The 17,469-nt window shown below is 37.1% G+C and overlaps 1 protein-coding gene across 9 annotated transcripts in view; it reads left to right on the top strand.

Annotated features, from left to right (window-relative positions):
• PKP4 (plakophilin 4) overlaps positions 1–17,469 on the top strand; it is a 245,229-nt gene that overhangs the window by 190,156 nt on the left and 37,604 nt on the right. For 6 of the 9 annotated variants that reach the window (XM_004743897.3, XM_004743898.3, XM_045066795.1 and 3 more), the window contains exons 8-11: positions 4,066–4,254; positions 6,455–6,674; positions 14,266–14,398; positions 15,694–15,907. In XM_004743897.3, the coding sequence (XP_004743954.1) occupies positions 4,066–4,254; positions 6,455–6,674; positions 14,266–14,398; positions 15,694–15,907 (756 nt within the window). The remainder of the gene's footprint in view (positions 1–4,065; positions 4,255–6,454; positions 6,675–14,265; positions 14,399–15,693; positions 15,908–17,469) is intronic. The other 3 variants (XM_045066796.1, XM_045066794.1, XM_045066799.1) reach the window with 1 other exon arrangement.

Here is a 17,469-nt window from a genome sequence, read left to right as displayed (position 1 = left end):
GCACATAGATATTAAGATAACTCTGAGATCCATTTCTTAAAGTAGAATCGCTGAGTCAGAAAAATGTGCTTATGTGTTCTTAAAGAAATACTGTCCTACCTCCTGCATTTCAGGAAAGCTGCACAGATTTCTATTTCCACCAATAGTTTTGAGCGTATCTGTCCTCCTCATCTTCACTAGCACTGTGTATTGCCAGTGCTGCATCTTGGCCAGTGGGATAGGTTAAAAGCTGCATCTCATGGTTTCCCATGCCCTTTATTGAGCTATGACTGAGACTGAGGATCGTACATGTTTATCAGTCATTTTAGGTCTTTTCTAAAATCCACAAGTTTAGGATTTTTGTCTGTATAACTTGTAAAAGCTTTTTATACTTGAAGTAAAATAGCTTCTTGTAATATGCTTCTCAAGTATTTTTTCCATTTTGTAACCGGTCTTTTGACTTTGTTTTTGATATTTCTTATCCAAGTTTTTAAATATTTGGTGTGGCAAAATCATTGTCTTTTCCTCATGGCTTTTGAGAAAGGTAAAGCCTTTTTGAGATTTTCTAATTCAATAATTTTGCATGAAGAATTAATATTGAACTAGAATTTAAGCTCAGAGAAAGTCCTAGTGGAGAAACTACCTCTTATTCATTCAGTCATCAGAGGAGAGTGCTTGGCTTAGATATTTTCTAGCATAGCTCTGAAAGTCTGTAGCAAAGTGAGGTAGGAATCATTTATGAAATATTGTCTCCCAAGGAAACCTTGAAAGATAAATAGTTCTGAGGATTTCTGTACTCCTCTCTGTGAATGTATAGAATGGCTATGCAGAAATCTATGTTTACAATAGAGTGAAGTAGAAACCCAGGAAAGGAAATGAGTACATAAATTACTGTCTGAATTTAACTGTGAGATGGATGATCTCCTTTGGTTTAAAAAGCCTGCCTTCTGACACTGCAGGTGAAATTAGATGTTGTTTCAGGGGGGAAAAGGCAGACCTAGCCTATCACAGATTTTTTTTTTCCTAATATTTTCTTATATAAAGGGTGTATAGAAGCTTTGCTTCTCATCTGCCTACCTACTTACTCTGAATGTGGATCCCATTTCATGAATTCCTTTCTTTTATTCTTACTTCAGAAAGTGTTTTACTTATCATGATATTTACTGTGGTTCTTGATTTCAAAGGATTAATAACCTTCTAACTGATAAGCCTAAAGCAATATTTTGAAATAGATTCAGACACTTGGATATTTGGTGATCATAAGTTCAATGATGATACAATATGTGTATAAATTACATCCTACAACAGAAAAATGTGCCTGCCCTAAAATACTACTTGAAGTAAAATCATAGCATGTCAAGAAAAGTTTTGGGAATGCAAGGAATATTATTTGGAAGATAAATTTGTATTTATTTCTAGTATCTTAAATATAAAGATTTTAAATCACAGGGAATATGTCATTGCAATAGCTAAACCAATATGTGGAACTGAATAAGTAAATAATATTGTGGAAGATCAGTGTTTTCCATTAGTTGGAGGGGGAGAGAAGACTATTAAAAATTAATTTGTGTGAATACTTCTGGAAAAATTATTTCTAATAACAATTATAGAAGATAATTTGTCTTCCAGTTTAAAAGATACTTAGTTTTGGTGAACTTTCTACACATAATCATTTTACTTATTCTATAGAGGCTGTTATTTTTTTAATTTTTTTAAAATGTAAATCTATAGGACTGTGTTTTATTTGCGTGCATGAATAGATGAACAAAAGTAGCAACCATCACAAAGATTATTCACAAAGATTCTAAAATCAAAAAGTAGTATATTTCATTCTAGTTCTGGAGCTTTTGTTTCCCATTATAGTCTGTCATATAGTAATATATGTAGTTTCATATAGTCACATATAGTAATTTCATCTCACTAAGTAATCTTAGAACAAGTGAATATTTACTGGATGCTTTTTAGAGTTATCAATAAGCTCATTTTGTTACCTTTCCCACAAAATTATAGTAAATATGTACAAATATTTGTGAATCCAATCATACTGCATGGTTTCCAGTGAAGAATCTAGCCAGATCCTTGCAGAGCGACATTGTAACATTCTGAGAATGCTGCAGAATGCTTGAGTCTTATTTCATGGAATAGTGGGGAGTGGTGGGAACGTGGAGGCTCAGATGACTTCAGGAGCATCCAGCGCTGGTGCCCAAGTGTTGAGTGAGCCACAGAATCCCACAACAAATCACAAGAATTTTTGGCTCCACTGAGTGTTAAAATAGCACCTTGTGTTGAAAAGATTACCAAGGACTGGGTCCGTTTACCTGCCCACTTTATATTACCATTGACAAATACAGTGCCTGCACCTTAATTCAAAATACTCATGGGTTCCATAAAGAAATGGGTTCTCATTCCTCTACTAAGAGGAATGAGAAATCTGCAAGTGATTAAGAAGCTGAAATCCCCAAATGAGAATTTTACAGTAAGGATCACAATATCATCTTTAGAGTCATATTGGCTCCCATGTCCCCCTGGTGGGCTGACCTGGCCCCTTTAACTCATGGAGGGCTCTGCTGAGTTCAAGATTGCTCACACCATGTCTCCTTGAGCCTTGAGGGTTTGATGTGTCCAGTGTTGGGAATTTCCTCTCAGCCCTATCAGGAAGCAGTTCTCTGATGGGGACGAATCTGCCTTCTTTTGGGGCCCTCAGTTTCCTTGGTTTTGAAATGAGGTTTGGCCAGACCATCTCCCAATTGTATGATTGTTTAATCCTATGATCTTCATTTTAGCAAATAGAGAGCCAGTAGCTAAAACCCACATTGGTTCATTTAGATTCTTCTCATGTTGCATTGCTGTCCAGGGTAGGTAATAGTAATCATTCATCTCAAAACCTCTACATATTCGAAACTTTCTTGCCACTTCTCAGTAAGCAACAGTATCACTCATGTTCAGGCCCATTTGCTTTTAGTTCTGATATGATTAACAGAGCTAATAGGAGGTGAATGATCCTATCTTTTTGTAATTAGTTATTGTGTCAATTATTTGCGGTCTTTTAAAAAACAAGTGCTGACTTCAGATAATGTTTATGCTTTCTCTTGCTCATATTTGGAATGTAACCTTAGTATTTTTACTAAGTGATAGACTTTACTTCCTAATATCGACAAATCATAAACTTCGGAGCATCATAATATTGAATGTACTAATTTACTTTCTCTAAGAAAATAAAATGTTTGGGTTTGAACTGTACTTTTTTTTTTTTATCACATGTTCCATTTAAAAAATGTTGACCTTTTAGTTATTAGCAATTTAAATGAAAGAATATTTCAAATGATTTGGTATTGATGTACTAATTTTGTACTTTTCCTTTGCACTAGAAGGAAGGTAAACAAGAAGCTGGCATGTGGGTTCCTGCAAAAACAGCTATGTTTGTTAAAAAAAAAAAAAGGAAAAATACAGTAACGACAAATAGTAATATAATACCTCATAATATTTAACAAACATTATTAGTTTACTGATAATATTCTGAATTTTATAACATAAAATTCCATGTTTTCCTGTAAAACTCATGGGTAAATTTAGAGACATATTCAAAAGTATTCTTGAACACCAGCCTTTATCAAGCACTATTATGTAGACATTGTCTTAGATGTTGAGATTTAAGAGGTGTGCGACATGGCGGGCCCTGCCCCCAAAGAGCTGGTAGTCCAGTTCTGTGGAGCAGCAAAGAGAACGGCGTGAACCATCATTATTATGTTTTAACAATGAAAATTGCGTAACAGTAGAAGAGGACATTGTCTTTTTGGTCACCATGATAAAATAGCTTACAGTTGTGGGATGGATTTCAGAGTAGCAAACCATCTAATAATTTCCTATTTTTACTTACAAAATTTACCTTTATCTGGCTGCCAGAGAAAGTTTGCCTCTAAGAATATATATGGTGTCTTTCATATCTGGCATCCTCCTTTTGTAAAACTCGTAAGTTTGGTGTTTAGACTTAACATTTGGTCCTCTTGGTAAGGCCCTATTAATTGAGGCTTTTAACCTCAGCACAGTTTTCTCAATTTCTTAATGATGTTATTTTCCTGCCTCTAGGCTTACGGAGTTCCTACGCTAGTCAGCACAGCCAGCTTGGGCAAGACCTTCGTTCAGCTGTGTCTCCTGACTTGCACATCACTCCTATATATGAGGGGAGGACCTATTACAGCCCAGTGTACCGCAGCCCAAACCACGGGACCGTGGAGCTCCAGGGATCTCAGACAGCACTGTACCGCACAGGCTCAGGTGGGCCTCGGCGCAGTTCAGCTTGATTCCCAAATACATAGGCCCAAGAGCAGAAGATTTTTATTGAGATTGGGTGCCCTGTTAGTATGAAATCATGTTGCCCATTTGATTGTCAGATAAGCAGCTGTGACAGCTGATCAATAAACAGTAAAATAGAAGTTCGAGTTGTACCTATATTTATAGGCGATTTTTTTTTAACCTTAGTTTTATCTAATCAGTGAACATGGTGATTATACTGTTAATTCACAGATAAGTTTATAGAGCTCTAAATCTGACTCTCCTTGGGTTTAAAACATACCAGATCTAGAAAGGAAAACCTTTGTTGAAATATTCCTTTGTGATTTTTTTTTTAAAGATTTTATTTATTTATTTGACAGAGAGAGATCTCAGGCAGACAGAGAGGCAGGCAGAGAGAGAGGGAAGCAGGCTCCCTCTTTGCTGAGCAAAGAGCCCGATGTGGGACTCGATCCCAGGACCCTGAGATCATGACCTGAGCCGAAGGCAGAGGCTTAACCCACTGAGCCACCCAGGCGCCCTCCTTTGTGATTTTTGTTGCCTGGAACGTGTATTTAGAGAAGCTCCCTTTATGAGTTATTTGCCTGTCTTCAATTTAGCTTGTATGCAGCCCAAGTATATTTCGTATTACTCCTTTTTAGATACTAGATGTCCTCTGAATGTCCAAGTGTAGAGTGAAATAAATATTCCTTGTGATGGACCCTATCTGGGACAGAATACAGTAACAGCATTTATAAAAATAGGGAGCTAATGCATCACACCCATGCACCCCTCTCTCACATATATGCCACACCATAGTGGCTGTTAGAGCAGAAGCTATACTCATAGCCATGTGAGCTACCAGATTGTGCTGCAGGTCTGGCTCATGGAATCTCAAGAGACTCGCCCACCTTTCCTTTCTTTCTTTCGTTCTTTCTTTCTCTTTTTTTCTTTTTGAAAAGAGCTAGTACAGGAATGCCTGGATGACTCAGTTTTTTAAGCATCCTACTCTTGGTTTCAGCTCAGTTCATGGTTTCAGGGTTGTGGGATTGAACCCTGTGTCAGGCTCTACACTCAGCAGAGTCTGCTGGAGATTATCTCCCTCTGCTCCTCCCCCTGCTCACGCTCTGTCTCTCTCTTTATTCTCTAAAATAGATAAATAAAATCTTTAAAAAGCAAAAGAGATAGGACAGATTTATTAACATGCCAACAGTGATAACCCCTTAAAGGCATAACTCTAGGAGGCATACCTCCAGAACACCAGGAGAGAGGAAACAGTATCTAAACCAATTCTTTGCCAAACACTGACAGTTTGGTCTGTTGCAGGATTTTTCTTCTAATAAAATGTACCAATTTTTAATAGTTACTAATGAAGATATATTGTACTTGTTGTGTTCTGTCAATTGAGGGATTTTTTTAAGGATCTAATTGGCTTTATTAAATGATTGGTGATTCAGCATCCTATCAATCAAGTATAAGGGAACTCCCAAGGAATTTCTTTCATAAGACTAAGAAATAAATAATGTTATTAAAATCATTTAATTGTGGGAAGAATACATCTGCAATCATTGGAGAGATACCTTTTCCAATAATTAAGAAAGAACTATTACATACAGTATGCAGTACTCTTAAACATAGCATTATGCAAAAACTTAGGGGAGTAGCTATAGAAGAATTTGTAGCGTCAGTCTTCCTTCTTATGAAGTAAATTTTCCAGGATTATTAAAATCCAAAGGTCTATAAATAAAATGTATATCAAAATAAGTAATTTGTTTATGCTTCATGTTTGAAGTTTGACCTCAATTATCTACAGACTTGAATAATTTTTTTTTCTTGCTAAGATGAAATTATGACATTTTGTCATTTATTTTTCAAATTTGTTTAATTCTTTTATATTTCCCTTGCACTTTCGTTACTAAATCTTAATAAACATAGTAAGCTCAATCATGTAAGCAGATTGATCATTTTATTTTTGTTCTTTTCTGCTAATGAAATTGGCATATTGTTTGTGTATATTAAAAACCTAAGTGCCTTTTTAGCACTAATGAGCTAGATTGGTAAAATCTAAATTGGTAATATTGATGAAATCTATAAAGCAATTTATATAATTGTTAAAAACTGTAATCCTTCTTAAAAATAGTTTTACTTTGGAAAGTATCACCTCATGGAGAATATACTAATCATTTTAAAAATATTGGCTTTCTAGTAGGTGTTGGAAATCTGCAAAGAACATCCAGCCAACGAAGCACCCTTACATACCAAAGAAATAATTATGCTCTGAACACAACAGCTACCTATGCGGAGCCCTACAGGCCAATACAATACCGAGTGCAAGAGTGCAATTATAACAGGCTTCAGCATGCAGCGCCGGCTGACGATGGCACCACGAGATCGCCATCAATAGACAGCATTCAGAAAGACCCCAGGCAAGTACTGGTTAGGAGTCTCCAGAATGCTACAGCATCCTGGGCATCAACAGTTCCTTCCTTCTGCCTTTTATTCAAGTTGCTGAGTCTATTATAGTATCAGTTAACTCGTTATCTCTAGTATTTCCAGTTGTATTTTAACACAGTCAGTCATTGAGGTTAATTTCATTTTCAAGATCGATTCCTTCTTTCAATACCTTAATAGTAAGTTAGAGAATACACAGGTCTGCATGAATATCTGCAGCATTCATCGCTAAAATACTTCAGCGAGACAACTCCCTGGGATAACCTCTTGGTCTGAATTATATGAAAGATTTTAAATTATCATTTTACCCCTTTTCTTCTATCCTGACTTTTTAGATGAGGGCTTCAGAAAAAAAGTATGGTGTTTTAAACTGGAAAAGACCAGTGTTGCGTACATTTTGAATCGTACTAGTCAATGCTGTGTTGTGTTTTTATTAACTATTACCTTCTGCCATTTAGGAGAAAATAGTTGACAAGAAATGCTTATATTTTAAAAGCAAAAAATGGCCAGTGGTACATGTTTCCTCCTTTTAATTTTATTTGGCCATGTAGAAAGCCTGTTTTATTAAGATAAGTATAAGTCATTTGGTACTTGATTGATTTTGAAAAATAGCCTCATCTGTAATGAAAGCCATTTAAAATATTCAGGAAATAAAAAAGATATTTAGAATCTAAAGAGAATTTTAATTTCTGAAAGAGTGGAATTATTGCTAAATTTTAAGCAGCTTGAGTATTATATGAAGGCATATATTAGCAAGATTTCATTCACTCTGCCTACAAATTGTTGTTTTACTGGAAAATTATTATAATTATCAATTCATTTTCAGCAACCTACCAACTTATTCTAATGAATGTGAATTAAATACATGAGTGAGATTTTACTCATTAAAACAAAATAAAAGTACTTTTGAGTTGAATGGGAAGCCCACTGCTTCACTAAAACTGTTCACTCTTTTTCCTAAAGTTCTTTATAGTTCATATATTCATTTGGTTCTGCTAGTCCATTTTAAGGGTTTTTAAATGATTTGTCTTATAGTACCTCCAATATAATTGGTATATAAAAATACCGTTATATGATTTCATTTTTTAAAACCTCAAAATGACAAAATACTGAGGCACCCTAATAGATGCAAAAATTCCCAAAAGTGTATTAAATTATACGCAATTTAGACCATACCTCTGCTGAACCCGCAGAGAAAAGAATAGCTATCCAGAAAGACAGTGAAGTGTGATTAGAGTTGTGAGTTTAATATGTGTCCCTGAAGACTTTAGTTTTGACCTCTGATACAAGTTGATTCACTATAAATAAGGATTTCGATTATGATAATATACTTTAGTTATTCATAGTATGATAATTTTGTAGTCTAATGCATGAAACTGTTAGGGCTAGCTTTGATTATGTGAAACTTCACTGATAATGCATTTGGTAAGATGAATAAATGATTATTTTATAATAATTGTGTTTATTCTAGATGAAACTAGAATCCAGGTGAATCTGAAGTTTAAATATTCAAACCAAAATAAAAAGCTCATGACAGCTTTTAATTTTTAGTTTTGAAAATAGCAAACTTGAAGTAATATCTTTTGTCATTTCTAACCCCATGTTCTTTACCATTAATGCTGCATTATAATTATCCTGAAAATTTCTTATAAAACTAAAGGAGTTATTGATGTTTTCTATATAAATGGAAATCTGTGTTGTCTAGTGTAGAAGCAAAATTGACTAGTAGTATAAGTGACACATCTAGAAGGAGTAACCAAAATACCTCCTATGGAAAGTGATAGTGACATAAATAATAATAGTATTCATGGTGGTTACTTTTGAGCAGGGCCTGATCTGTGGAAAATAATTCCATTCACTGTCCCTTTGACCTTTATATTGTCAAATATTTTACATCTATGTCCATAATAAAACTTGTAGCCTTATTATTTTTACTGTAAATATTCAATTCTCTTTTAAAGAAATTAAGAGAAGAAACAGTGATCTTGATATTCACTTCATGTTTACCACATATAGTTATCTTCTTATATGTTCTTACTGTAAATTCGGTTTCCATCTCAACCCATTTCCCTTCAACCTAACCCTTCCTTTAGCCTTCCTTGTGTTTTGTGACTGCCAACAACAAATTCTCTTAACTTTAATTTATCTGAAAATGTTTTTGTTTTTTTTTTAAGATGTTATTTATTTATTTATTTGACAGACAGAGATCACAGGTAGGCAGAGAGGCAGGCAGAGAGAGAGAGGGGAGGAAGCAGGCTCCCTGCAGAGGAGAGAGCCCAATGGAGGGCTTGATCCCAGGACCCTGGGATCATGACCTGAGCCAAAGGCAGAGGCTTTAACCCACAGAGCCACCCAGGCGCCCCTATCTGAAAATGTTTTTTATTTAATTCATTTTTAAAGGATATTTTTACTAGGTATAAATTTCAGGATTGACAGCTTTGGGTTTTCCCTTTCAGTTCTTTAAAAAATGTCATTCGTTATCTTCCGACCTCCATTGTTTCTGATGAGAAATCATCATTCTTATTATGTAATATACCTACTCATTGGCTGTCTTTCTCTTTATCTTTGACTTTCAGCAATTTTACTCTGACAGGCCTAGGTATGTGGGTTTGTGGGGTTTTTTTTACATTTACCCTGCTTGGGTTTCACTGAGATTTTTTTGAATGTTGGTTGATGATTTTTACCAAAACTGGGACATCTTTAACCATTATTGCTTTTTTTGCCCTGAAATCATTCTCCCCTGGAATAAGTTGACATTATCCTATAGATTACTAAGGCTCTGTTTATATTTTAAAATCTTTTTTCTCTATATTCTTCATATTGGTATTTTTTATTGATCTGTCTTCATAATTTACTGTCTTCTATAGTCTCCACAATCTGTGCTAAGCCCATGTTGTGAATTTTTTATTTCAGGTATTTGAATTTGGTGGGTTTTTTTATAGTTTCCATGTGTCAGAAGACATTCATCTGTTCATTCCCTACATGGATGTTTTCCTTTGTTTTTTGGGGGTGGGGGTTGTATTGTTTTGTTGGGTTTGTTTGTTTGTTTGTTTTTTCTTTTGAGCACATCTATAACGACCATTAGAGTCCTCCTCTGATAATTCCAACATCTGGGTTTTCTCTGGGTCTATTTCTATTATTTGGGTGTTTTGTTGTTGTTTTGTTTTCTTTTGAACAGTCTTTTTTTTTTTTTTTAAAGATTTTATTTATTTATTGACAGACAGAGATCACAAGTAGGCAGAGAGGCAGGCAGAGAGAGAGAGGAGGAATCAGGCTCTCCGCTGAGCGGAGAGCCCAATGTGGGGCTCGATCCCAGGACCCCGGGATCATGACCTGAGCTGAAAGCAGAAGCTTTAACCCACTGAGCCACCCAGGCGCCCCTGTTTCGTTTTCTTTTGTTTTTACATTTTTGTGGGTTATATTTTCCTACTTTCCTTTTTTTTTTTAAGATTTTATTTATTTATTTGACAGAGAGAGATCACAAGTAGGCAGTGAGACAGGCAGAGAGAGGAGGAAGCAGGCTCCCTGCCAGGCAAACAGCCTGATGCTGGGCTGGATCCCAGGACCCTGGGATCACGACCCGAGCCGAAGGCAGAGGCTTTAACCCACTGAGCCACCCAGGTGCCCCTCCTATTTTCCTTTTATGTGGAGCAGTTTTAAATCATATGCTAATTATTGGTGCATGATAACATTTTAGGGCCTCTGGATTCTGTTGTCTCCTATTAGGGCTCTGAGTTTGGTTGCAGCAGATAAGTATATTACTGACAGATGCTTTTGATCCTGTCAAGACTGGTTTTGTTCTTCTAGGATGGGTCTGTTTCAGGTTTGTTTTACTCCTAGTGTATTTTTCTACTCTGTGGCATAGTTCTTTGTGGAGACTAAATCCTGGAGTGGTCCCTGAGGTTTGCTCTCTGACTGGGCTGGAGGTCCAACATCACATGGCATAAGTTCATCTCTGTCCTCCAACAGCTACTGCACCAACCTGTACGTGTATCATGGACATGTACAGTCCAGCACTCAACTAAAAACTTGTGAGTAACCCTCCTGTAGGCCCAGTGAATCTCCTCTGCATTGTTCCCTCCTCCCCGGTATCCTGCCCCACAAATCAGAACCACTTTGGTATCCCCAGATTCTAGTCTCTCCCCATCAGTTCATTAAGTCCATTGCTTTATTTCATGAACTCAACTTCCTACGTTATGATTCAAAAAAATGCCCTCAAGCAGAAAGCCAGGGAATATGGGGCTACTGTGACGATTCCCTTCTCTCAAGGATTAAAATTCTTGTGTTACCCATTCTCCAGGACCTAAAAAACGGTTCCTTCCTACATTTAGTGGAAGGGCAAAGTGCAGTACCAGTTACTCTATCATGGCTGAAAACAGAAGTCTTGTCTTAGGTGGGGTATTTTTGTCGTCTTTTTGTTTTTTAATTTTTTTTATGTTAAGTTAGCCAGCATATAGTAGTACATCATTAGTTTTTGCTGTAGTGTTCAACAATTCATTAGTTGCATATAATACCCAGTGCTCATTATCGCACGTGCTGGGCTTAGGTTTTAATGATGCAAAGCCTGCCATCCAGCCAGCCCATGAATTGATAGCAGTCTTTTCAGGGTAAATTTCTGCTGAAAACCAGGGTTGGAATTGATGTCAGCCAAGCCTAATTGCCCATCTCCAGCTGGAGCCCACCTTTTGTATTGTCTGGCCCTCATACTACCCAAGGATACCAGGAAATCTTGACCACGTCTATGCCATTTAACGAGGAAAAAAATGTGTATTCATTTAATGACTGAGTCATCAAGGAAAGATGAAGTCACACTCCTTGCACTCTGTTAATAGTTACAGCATAGTTTTACATAATAGGCTTTAGACAGATTTTGACCAGAAATAGTTAACAGTGCATAAAAGGGAATTTATTTATAATAGCAAATGACCCTATTTAGAATAGTTCCTTTTTAAGGGCTGATGAATATTAATAAAACACCCATCAATATTATTTCAAAGTATATAAAATATTTTAATATACATCATCACAATTTAATCATCACAGCCAACCTAAGAGGGAGGTAGAGATGATAGTTTTATTGTTCCTGTTACACAGGTAAGGAAAGTAATACTCCAAATAATTGAGTAGTTTTTAAAATTACAAAGTAAATAAAAGACCTGGAACTTGAACATGGGCAGTCTAACTCCAAATTCTTTGTTTTTTTCTGCTGTGTTAGCCTGCCTCTCTTGGCATTTGTGCTATTCTTCTTGTTTATTAATGATATTCTCACCCAGTCTGTCCCCCAAACCAGAAATCTCCATTTCACCCTTGGCTTCACTTTTATGAAAATTATTTGGCTGCTGTGCAAAGAGTAGATGGGTAGGGGGGTTGTTGTTTGAAGCAGAGAGAGCATATAGAAGATGGTTAGATGGGCCAGACAAGATGGAGAGAATGGGTGGGTTGGGTTTATATGAAATATTACAGAGATAGTCAACAAAGCTTGCTGATAGGTTGGATAAGAAGGATTTAGGAAAGAGAGAAGTCAAGGATGGCTCTATTTTGTTTTGAGCAAATAGTGGATAGTCTTCTTGTCACCAGTATTTTCTGATTCTATTACATTCTCTACTTGGCCACCAGAGTTATCTTCCTTCTAAATGTGACCTTATAAATGTTGCCTTGTCTCACTCTTCTGCCTCAAAACCTCTGCCTTCTGTTCCTTATGTGAAGGGGAAACATATGGACTACCTGGGTTTCACACACTCCGGTCATTTAATTACTAATCCCAGTTCCTTGTCTCTATTAAATGTTATTTATAGTGCCTACCTCATGGGGCAAGTCAAGGTAAATGAGGTAATGCATATAAAGTTTATGCCATTAATAAATAATACCATCAATAAATAATCAAGACTAAACTTTTTCGTTGGGCACTCTATATGAAACAAATGCTTGTATCTTTCTAGCGCCTGCTATGGCACCTGCAACATAGAAAGGATGCACTGTTCATTTGAATGGGTATGTCTGTTTGTGCAGGGGTAGATTACCCCTTTGCAGTGGACAAGCAAGTGAATGCATGGAGCCTTCCCAGACTAAGAAGACTCTAGTCCTTTATAAACTGCACAATAGAAGTATCACTAGGTTGCTAATTTAAAGGTTTAACGTTTATTCAGCATCCATTTTTTGGTAATAGTTCATTCTGTAGTCAAAGGCTGCAAATTTGTTGTTTTGTGAACCATTTCTAAGAAGTTGGTCTTCATATGATATAAGCATATATTCGTATTTAACAAGGATCCCAAACAGTGAGCCAGTCCGTTGACATCGGAAAATTCTAACAATGTGATGTTACCTGAAAAGGCAGAGTGTAAGAGTATATGAGCTTAGTATGATTGTATACTCATTATACAAGAAGTTGGGATAGCATAGGGGTTGCTAACACAAACTCTGAAAGCAGATTGCTCTACTGTTGACAAGCTGAGTTACTTAAGACAAGTTACTTAGCCTCTCTGTCCCAACCTCCATATCTAAGTGGTTACAATAAGAATCTATGAATTAATACACATAAAGTGCCCAGAATAAGTACTCATGAACTAAGTGCTATTTAATTATTGAAAAATTATTGAAAATTAATTAATTTAAAATTATTGAAATTCTCAATTCAAAAATTATTTCAATTAAATATTTCAATAAAAATAATTCAGTTATTCAGAAATTAATTATTGAAAAAAGTTCTGTAGACCCATATGCACATTTGCACATATGATAGAAAGGAAAAAAAAAAAAAAGACCAGGAGGAAATGTTAACGGTATTTTTTTTCTGGGTATAGAATTATTGATTAAATTTTTTAAATAATTTTCTATGTTTCTATCTTATAATCAAGAGCAACCATAAATTCTAAGTTTCTAAAGAACCCTCGGGTGCGGGGCGCCTGGGTGGCTCAGTGGGTTAAGCCTCTGCCTTCGGCTCAGGTCCTGATCTTAGGGTCCTGGGATCGAGTCCTGCATCGGGCTCTCTGCTCAGCAGGGAGCCTGCTTCCCGTCTCCCCACTGCCTGCCTCTCTGACTACTTGTGATCTCTCTCTCTCTCCGTCAAATAAACAAAATCAAAAGTCTTTAAAAAAAATAATAATAAATAAAAACCCTTGGGTGCAGTTATTTGCAGATTCCAGGCTGACACCAGATCTGCCCTGTTCCCGCCAGCCTTTCTCTCTCTGCTCAGGCATGACTTCTCACCTGACTAAAATGCTCCTGTTCGCCTGAGCCTTGCACCAGCAAATTTCTGACACAGGAAGAAAGGCATAAAATTAGAATCGCAGAGGAAAAGGAGAATGGAGAAGTTTTTCATATTAAGAACTTCCTTTGTTCTCTTGAATCTCTTTCTGCGCATCCGTTTATCGTGATTTCTTTAAGATCAGAAGCATCTGGGCCTCTGCACATGTTGATCGGGGGGTTACTTATACTTCTCCTATTTTAGGAGTCCTGTAACTTCCAGTTCTGGCCTCAGCCAAGCTTTTTTCTCCTGACAAGTGCTTCCTCGAGTGCCTCGTTAAGGCATGGTCCTTCCTTTTTTGAAGCCTTGTTTTTCTCGCACAGGGAGTTTGCGTGGCGTGACCCCGAGTTGCCCGAAGTCATCCACATGCTGCAGCATCAGTTCCCGTCAGTGCAGGCGAACGCGGCCGCCTACCTGCAGCACCTGTGCTTCGGCGACAACAAAGTGAAAATGGAGGTACAGCCCCCAGCGCCAGGCAGGCCCCCCTTCCGTGGAGCAGTCCCATGCTTGTGTGCTTTAGAAATTACCAGATGCAGTTCCGAGGCCCTTTCAAAGGGATATTTTGGTATCAGCTACCCTGTTACTTCTTAGCCATGCACTGCAGTATTTCTCAGGAGAAACCAGGATGAGTATACTATACTCTTGGAGTGCTGTTATCATTTTCAAATCGTGTGTCCACCATTAGCTTATTTATAAAACATAAAGCAAAAATCAACTTAACCTGCATTTTTAGAGTAGTTTCTACTAAATGAAAATTATGTATGAAACTAGTGAGCTTATGTACTTGACGAGGTTCTGGTCAAGATCTGTTCCAACATACAATTAAGTCATTACAGAGAATTTATAACCATTACTAATACTGACCCTATGTGCATATTTTATTTGAGATTTTAAAGTTTTTTGGCATTTATAGAAATACAGTGAGTCATTGGTTATCAACTAGTGTCCTATGACATACAGATTCTTTCAACATCTTAGCATTTTCCCCCTGCACTGGCATATGGAACCTAAGTGTTTTTCAGCAACCTACTGTGTAAAACAACATGCCAGTTACTGAGCTAAAGGTGGATAAAGGAAATAGAGCCCAGAAATATTTATGTAATGTACTAATTGACAAAATGAAAGATTAGAGAGAGTAGTCTAGAGAAACAGTTGTGTAAACCAAGAGACTTCAGTCAAAAATCCTTTCCTAGGGACGCCTGGGTGGCTCAGTTGGTTAAGCAGCTGCCTTCGGCTCAGGTCATGATCCCAGTGTCCTGGGATCGAGTCCCACATCGGGCTCCTTGCTCCGCAGGGAGCCTGCTTCTCCCTCTGACTCTGCCTTCCACTCTGTCTGCCTGTGCTCGCTCTCACTCTCTCTCTCTTACAAATAAATAAATAAAATCTTAAAAAAAAAAAATCCTTTCCTATATGTTACCTCAGTTCCACTCAACAGCTTTGTTATGTTTGTGTATTGCTCATTGCCCTCAGAAGTATATGCATAATCCCTCCGTGTGTTTAGGAGGTTGGAGTAAGATTGTGCTAGCTACACCTATTTCTCCCTTCCTTTTTTTAAGCCAAACCCAGAAAAACAGCTCCATCTTGGAGAGTGTCCTTAATGTTTATAAAAGATGTGTTACTTAGAATGAAAAGCAGCCTTTTGAAATGATCTGGAGTTGTCCATTTCCTGTAATCCTTCCATAACAGACTTTGTTTGATCACTGATTAATCATATGTCACTTAGGCCTGGTACCTAATATTTTTCATTCTAGGTGTGTAAGTTAGGGGGAATCAAGCATCTGGTTGACCTTTTGGACCACAGAGTTTTGGAAGTTCAGAAGAATGCTTGTGGTGCCCTCCGAAACCTTGTTTTTGGCAAGTCTACAGATGAAAATAAAATAGCAATGAAGAATGTTGGTGGGATACCTGCTTTGTTGCGACTGTTGAGAAAATCTATTGATGCAGAAGTAAGGGAGCTTGTTACAGGTGGGTGAACAATGTGATCTTGTCCTGGAGGAAATGTTGCAAACCGTCTAGACAACTATGGTAGCACTGGGAGGGAGTTGGGGATTCTCAGTAGGAGATGATTGGAGGTGATTATAGGGCATGGCATGGCCGGTTGGGGCCTTTAAGTGCATTCTTCCAGCAGACCCATGGTGCGGGATTGATTTGAAGTAGATGCACCTGACGTCTGGGAGTCCTGTAGCCTGGAGGTAATCCTTGAACTGCATTGGTGATAGAAAGAAGGGGTGGCCAGTTGAAGAGGGAACAGTGAGAGGGGCCAGTTGAAGAGGGAACAGTGCCCTCACCGTGAGGGCATGGTGGTCCAGTGTGGGGAATGAGAGAACAGGAGGAAGTGAGTGAAGCTTTGTCTTAAGAGACTGGAGTGTTGCAGCACTGTCAGCTGGACTCAAAGGTTCTTGAGGTCCAGACGAAAGAACAGTTGTACAGCAAGGCAAATTAATGGCAGCATTATCTATAATAGAGAGTTAGGGGGAAATGCTGAGTATTCACTGATAGGAAAATTGCTCAATAAAGAGCAGCGCATTCACAGCAAAACTACAGACAAGGGTTAAAACATGCATTCGAGCTATCTGTGGCAACATAGATAAACACCCAGAAACACTGGCAGAATGATATACACAGCATAATACTATTGGTGTAAAGTCTCTAATATGCAGGTTGAGTCTATACGTTAATTTTTGGTATATACACGTGCATTACAGTTAAAATTTTTCATTGGAAGGACAGAAGCTAGGTTAAGGATAGTAGCTGCCTCTAGGGGTTGCAGGTAGAGAAAAATGGGGTTGAGGGGTATCATCCAGCTCTGTTTCTTTAAAAGGAAAAACCTGAAACAAATAAGACAAAATATTATTTAACAAAACTAGATAGTAGTTACCTGGGTGTTTTATATTTGCTATGCTATCGTTCATGCTCGAGATACTTAATTTAAAATTTTCTAAGAACGTTTTTTTAAAAAATGAATCCCATTCTCCACTTGCTTCCACTATGAAGTTAGAGCTGTAGGTTCTGTCAGATGTAACTCAGTAACACTTGGAAGGTAGCAAACCATCATGAATCTAATATTTAAAGGAAATCACCTTTCTTACAAGGTATTGTAATGTTCAAAATATAGTACCCTGTACTCCAAATAATATTGGTATGGAATTTACATAATAAAAGTAGAATACACTTTATGTATAATCCTAAACTCTGGAATGAACTGCCTGCCTTAATGTAGTTTGAATATTACTGTTTCAACACATCTAAATTGCATATTGATTTATTGGTATGTTTCCTTTTTCAAATGTTTTGGATGCATCAAACCCTCTCACACCAAGAAATAAATTATTTATACTTAAATGTATATGTGTATAAAATGAAAATTAAGACAAACTAAATAGAACTAAGGGAAAAGGAAGAATATAGATATAACCATTCTAGAAGTCAATACAATCACTGTGATTCTGCCCCAAAATTAGCATTAAGTTCTCTGTTAGGGAGGTTTAGAGGAGACGGCATGTTTGAAGCATATGAGTGCTTTCTTC

The sequence above is a fragment of the Mustela putorius genome, unplaced genomic scaffold (genome assembly GCF_011764305.1).
Source record: "Mustela putorius furo isolate JIRA1106 unplaced genomic scaffold, ASM1176430v1.1 tig00003869_pilon_pilon_pilon, whole genome shotgun sequence".
Classification (NCBI taxonomy): Eukaryota; Metazoa; Chordata; class Mammalia; order Carnivora; family Mustelidae; genus Mustela; species Mustela putorius.
Note: the sequence above shows the minus strand (reverse complement) of the source record. Positions and strands in the feature narration are given on the sequence as shown.